Source organism: Anneissia japonica, unplaced genomic scaffold (assembly GCF_011630105.1).
Source record: "Anneissia japonica isolate Jap-2015-1 unplaced genomic scaffold, ASM1163010v1 scaffold1537_len634075_cov158, whole genome shotgun sequence".
NCBI lineage: Eukaryota > Metazoa > Echinodermata > Crinoidea > Comatulida > Comatulidae > Anneissia > Anneissia japonica.
The window spans coordinates 130,537-136,334 of NW_022723531.1; the positions used below are offsets into that span (position 1 = coordinate 130,537).

General features: G+C 31.4%; 1 protein-coding gene across 1 annotated transcript; it reads right to left on the reverse strand.

Moving 5' to 3' along the window:
* Positions 1 to 280: 280 nt before the first annotated feature.
* Positions 281 to 2,487, reverse strand: LOC117112262. Its single transcript, XM_033255333.1, has 4 exons — positions 2,152 to 2,487; positions 1,417 to 1,500; positions 516 to 729; positions 281 to 294 (listed from the first exon to the last, which is right to left on the reverse strand). The coding sequence occupies exons 1-4, from the start codon at positions 2,353 to 2,355 to the stop codon at positions 281 to 283; spliced, it is 516 nt and encodes a 171-aa protein (XP_033111224.1). The 5' UTR covers positions 2,356 to 2,487.
* Positions 2,488 to 5,798: the final 3,311 nt, after the last annotated feature.

The window sequence follows — 5,798 nt, forward strand, 5'->3', positions numbered from 1 at the left end:
AAATTATTTTTTATTTTGTCAGTATATTTCTTCTATTTTTTCTGTGTATTTTAAATTCTGTCTCTTATACACATCTAGATGTGATGAAACAATGATTTCCAAGGAGTAATTTGAAAATTTGAAAATGTAAATTATAAATTATCATTAAAAGAAAAATATGACAAAATTGAATAAAATATGTTTTAACCCTCTCACTAATTGTATGGTACAGTGGCGCATCTTAGAAAGATCTAGACCATGTAGTCAAGATCGCCTCTCGTTTTAACTGTATTGACAGCGTTCAATTAGCAAGATCTATCAAGACAGATTATTATTATTATTAAAAAAAGAAAATCTTTTACAAAAATTAATTATGTTAATAAATTTCGCTTTTACCAATTTATTATTCTGATGTTCCAAGAAATACGATAAAAGGAAGATGATTATTATTATTATTATTGTTATTATTATTATTATAGGTGTGCACACGGTATGTGTATGTATACTGTTTTTGATTGACAAATTACTTGATTTACCTGTCACTAGTTGCCTATTCTTGAACATCCTCTGAAGTTTGGCTGTGGTTATCAATACCTTCCCACATAGGATACAGTCATTTTCCAGGCACTCTTCTAATTCATGGAAGTGCATTTCTTGCAAGTTTACCCAGCACAGGACACGGAACTTATAACGTGTGTGCTTCATTCCAGATGTCAGCACTTTCATCTCTTTCTTCGGAAACTCTAAAACCTTAAATGAGGATTTTTAATACAATTAAAAAATTAAAGTTGATAACATTACAAAAATATAAGAAAATGAATCATACTATATTAGAGAAACACCATGAAAAAAAATGCTTTATGATTTAAATTTTGAATTGTTAGATTTGATATGATTTATTTGATTTCATGATGCTCAATGACCGATTTCTTCCATTATAAAAAATTATTTTAAGTCCAATCATTTTTTATTATGTTATTATAAGAATTTATTTTTTTTGGTTTAATGTTTCATATGGAAATGTCTTTTTCAAACTTATTCTTCATTTTATCAGTATATTTCTTCTATTTTTTCTGTGTATTTCTAATTTGTTTGTTGAGGATCCCTAATTATTAGCTTTCCATTAATGGTGGGCTGCACAGGCTAACCTCATTAAATAAAGTTCCAACAAAATATATAAATAAACAAGAAAACAGACAATACACAAGATGTCCAAATCATGAAAGAGCATAATCTGTATATTAAATATTTGGATTGCACTTTATCTGTTCTATGTTCATCCAAGTACAGTAGAAAATATATTACTCATACACCCTACCTGGATAATCTACTTATGATTCTCCAGGTAATATCACTAATAATGAACATCACCAATGATCTGTGTAATTCCACAGTTGCTATTTCAATTGCAAGATTTCATTTAGCAAACTAGATTACCTGCATACATACTCTAGGACTGGGTTCACCTATTGGTGTCTTGGTACCATCCTCCTGAGTGATAGACAGTCGTAATATTTCCAGCTAAAATACAAAGATTAAATCATCAATCAATAATTCAATGCATGCCTGAAATAACGTTAAGTGAACAATCCAATCCTTTATTTAAATGTTATTCTAATTCAACTGCAAGCTACTTGCCATATTTTTTTTTTTTTTTTTTTGTAAATCATGGATCCAACAAAAACAGTTTGGGTGGGGCATGCAAAATGTGAAGCACTGAGCAGGGGAAGGGAGTTAGGGATGGTGTTTTAAATTTTTTCCATAAATGCTTGACAATTGTACACAGAATCTAAATTAAGAAATAGCTGTTTTGGAGTATGGGCTCTTTCTCCTTTCTTCTCTTTTTTTACTCTTTTTCATTTCTTTTTTTTTTTGGTTGGGGGGGGGGAGGGACATGGCACCTGGATTTGTCCTGTTACCCTCCTAACACTACTTTTGTAAGAATAAAGCAAGGAGCATTATCCCTTATTCACCCAATTTCTCAGCTGTTACTGTAACAATTTTTTTCTATTCATTACAATAACAATTACGAAAACCATACAAGTGTGTGACATTCAAATAACTCATACAAAGATACTTTTACCATTATCACTCTTGTCTTGATTTTGATTTTCACTTTATTGCCTATCACTCCAATGACTAGTAACTAAATGACATCACTTATCATCTTACCTTCAATGAGGGCTTGTTATTAATGACTACTGGTCCTAAGCTGAGAGTGTGTTCACGTCCTAGGCGGATGTTTGCATAGTTGCTAAATAATTCCAGCATGGCTGTGTAGCCCATATCTTGTACCATTCCAATCAAGCTCACAACTAGAGGATGGAAGACACTATCAGGGATGAAATCCTCGGAGGCCATATAGATAGATACCATCTGAGCTGTATCAAGTTGAATAGACACATTGTCTTTGCTACGTTTCAATCGACAGGGTACAAAAAATGAGCGATGTTTGCTTTCCTGATTCTTGAGAAAAAACAAATGAATTAAAAAAAAAAGATAGAAAATACCAGAAAAATGTACATCTTACATTACCAGTTTTTTAAATAATCAAATGTTCTGCAATCCAAATGGCATGTGAGGTAGAGTAAGATTAACATTCTTAAAATAATTTAAACTCTCTTTTTTTAAAATAATTTGCTGAATTTCATTTTACAATGAAAAGATGGAATAAGTCACCATTTATGTCTGCATTTCTTTGCCTATTCTATATTTATTTATTTTTTAATAGATTCTTATTAGGATTGATTGCACTGTATATTAAGTTAGTTAAGGGGCAGAGGTCAACTTATCATTAACTAGCTGGATGGCTGACTATCTGAACTCCCCAAGTATTTGCCACCAAAGGAAAAAAAAAAAAGAAGAAAAAAAAAAGAAAAAAAAGAAAAAAAGCAATACCTTGATCCTGTCTCTTATACACATCTAGATGTGTATAAGAGACAGCTTATAACGTGTGTGCTTCATTCCAGATGTCAGCACTTTCATCTCTTTCTTCAGAAAATCTAACACCTTGAATGTGGATTTTTAAAAATAATTTAAAATTTAAAACATTACAAAATAAATTAAGAAAAAAATTGTATGTAATATAAGAGAGACTAGTGTTGAATCAGATCTTCAAGTCAGTGGGTACTGCAATGCTTTTTGAGAGATTTAATCAAAAATGACGTTTGCCCTACTTGACTTATTATCATACTAGAATTTTTAAAGCCAGAAGTGACATGAGACAAATTGCATTGAATTTTTCAAAAGTGACTTGAGACAAAATTAATTTTGTTTGGCCTAAAGAAAACTCAAGGATACACTAGTGGTGGTTCTAGGGTGTGGGAGGTGTTTCCCACTCCCAAATGAGATTTTTTTTTAAAATAGGGACCTCTGGATGGCTGAAAATGGCACTCTATGACTGTGAAAGACATGTTTTGGCTTGATTTAGAATTCTTTTTTGTTTGACTGCCCACGAGCTCGGCAGGTGGGGGGTGCTTGACTTGTTCGATGAGGGAGCTTAATAAGCCCCTTGACCCCCCCCCCACCTGGTGCCGCTACTGTTGTTAACTCACCTTTTCGCTGTCATGAGGTTCCACTACAGTGATAATTTTCTTGAAGATGTCAATCAGCTTCCGTGGGTTTGTTATTACCGTATGCTTCAGTAGTCTGTTGTTCTCAAAGTACAGAATGATTCCAAGATCATGTAAGTAGTTTAGGGTGTGGATCAGATTCTTTACAGAAAGTCCGCATTTAGTGGCAACTGCACAGACCTAAATATATAAAAATGTAGAAAGTATAAAAATCTATTAAAAAAAATAAATTTAAATGTATACAGTATTAGATGACAAGATACACTCTAAGTAAATACATTAACTTTAGTCAGGATGCATTATTCCATCATTAAGGCCAAACAAAATTAATTCTTTGTTTCACGTCGTACACATGAAAAAAAATTATTATTAAAATTTGCGCACTGAATATTCAAATTTTCCAATTTTTTCCCCTGATTTTTTGTTGTTGAAAATGACTGTTGTGCGAGTCTATCAATAAACTTCAATGACGCAAGCGGCGTCTATCTCTCTGTGGAACATGCGAGTCTTCACGCTGCGAATCAACGATCCAATCAGCCCACTGTGCGGTTCTCTATAGGGACGGTTTGTCTAATTTTACCTGAAGTTCACAAATTGTTTATTTTTAGAGACAGTAAACAACAAGAATTAACAAGGAAGGGCTTTGTATTCAACATTACGGCGACCAACTGGATTTTAAGGAAGGACAAGCAAACCGTATTCAAAAACATGTTCATACTGATAGTATGTGTCACTCCAAAAATTGACAAGGCCATATTATTCAATGCTTCGCAATCTGATTGAACAATGCAAGTCATAAGAGATAGTTGCAATCAACAAGTCTATTAAGTAAGATTCTATATTTATGTACCGCACATTATATTATATATTTTCTATATTAACTAATCAATGGTATCTTTTATTTTAACACATTTTCACTATTTTTTTATATTTAAGTGTATTTATATAATCGATATACAACAGCATAATGAAAGCGTACCTCATCATGCGTCATGCGCAGTGCTGTCCTACCATTCTCCTGCAATATACGCTGGAATTCAAGCCATTTCAGTGGGATGGTTTTGGGCATTGCTTTCAGAAATCCACCAACATCTTGTTTAAGTGTTGTCAGCATCTCGCTTTGGATTTGAGACTTGTTGTCAATGGCATTTATTTTCCTCACCACGTGACATTCATAAGGAGTGCCTTTGATTGATTCAAATATTATTCCAAATTGTTCTTCAATCTGAATAAATATAGAAACGCATCACACACTGTTCACATGTTACTAATAAATTATGTCATTAAGTTCAGATTACATTTTACCTTCTCCTTCTTTTCATCAACGGTCCCAGGTAGGCTCTCACTGTGAGTACCAACCACCACAATTTGAGGTTTCTTGGCTTGTAGCTGCTGCTGTTGTTGGGGCTCAACTGGGACAGCGTATGTATATATCAACCTCATCCAGTATTTGATGATCTGTATATTTGTCATATCATATGTCATCACATTTTTGTCCTGAACAGAAAAGAAAATTACAAGATATTCATCAAGAATAGATAACATACAGCACTCAACAATGTCATTAGGCAGCATATATGATTTTTTTTTTTTTTTTTTATATATTTGGTATAAAACACTCAAAATGCCACAAAAGTTCAAAATTTTTCATTTCATTTCATTTCATTTTTTCAATGAAAAATGAAATGAAAATGAAATGAAAAATGCCACAAAAGTTCAAAATTCCTGAGTTTTCCTACCAAACAAAAAACAGACACAAAACAAGCATAATACAATACTATCAAAACTGTAAGCCTACAGTAAATAATTAAAAAATAATTAATCTATAAAAGTGGTATTTACAATTTTATTAAAAGATATTAAATTTTATAGTTATCAAATATACATTATTATTTTATATATTACACAGCAAATTGATATATAATGCAATCATCATATAAAATATACAATTCATTAAAATTATTTAATATTTTCCTTATTAATTTCATTAAAACCACAAAAAAAAAAAGAAAAAAGGTTTTTTTTGTAAAAATTTATTTAAATTATAAGAATTGACCTATTTACCCCCTTATAGACTCTTTTCTTCCCTTTTTCGTACATACTTTCCAGCAAATTGAACAAAATCACATACACTGCTTCGCTTGTTAAGAATATCTAAAATAAAATGTAAAATGTGATAATTGATAAAATGTTAACAATTATTCAACAATTAAGTTTATTGATGATCTAGATTATCTTTTAATTATT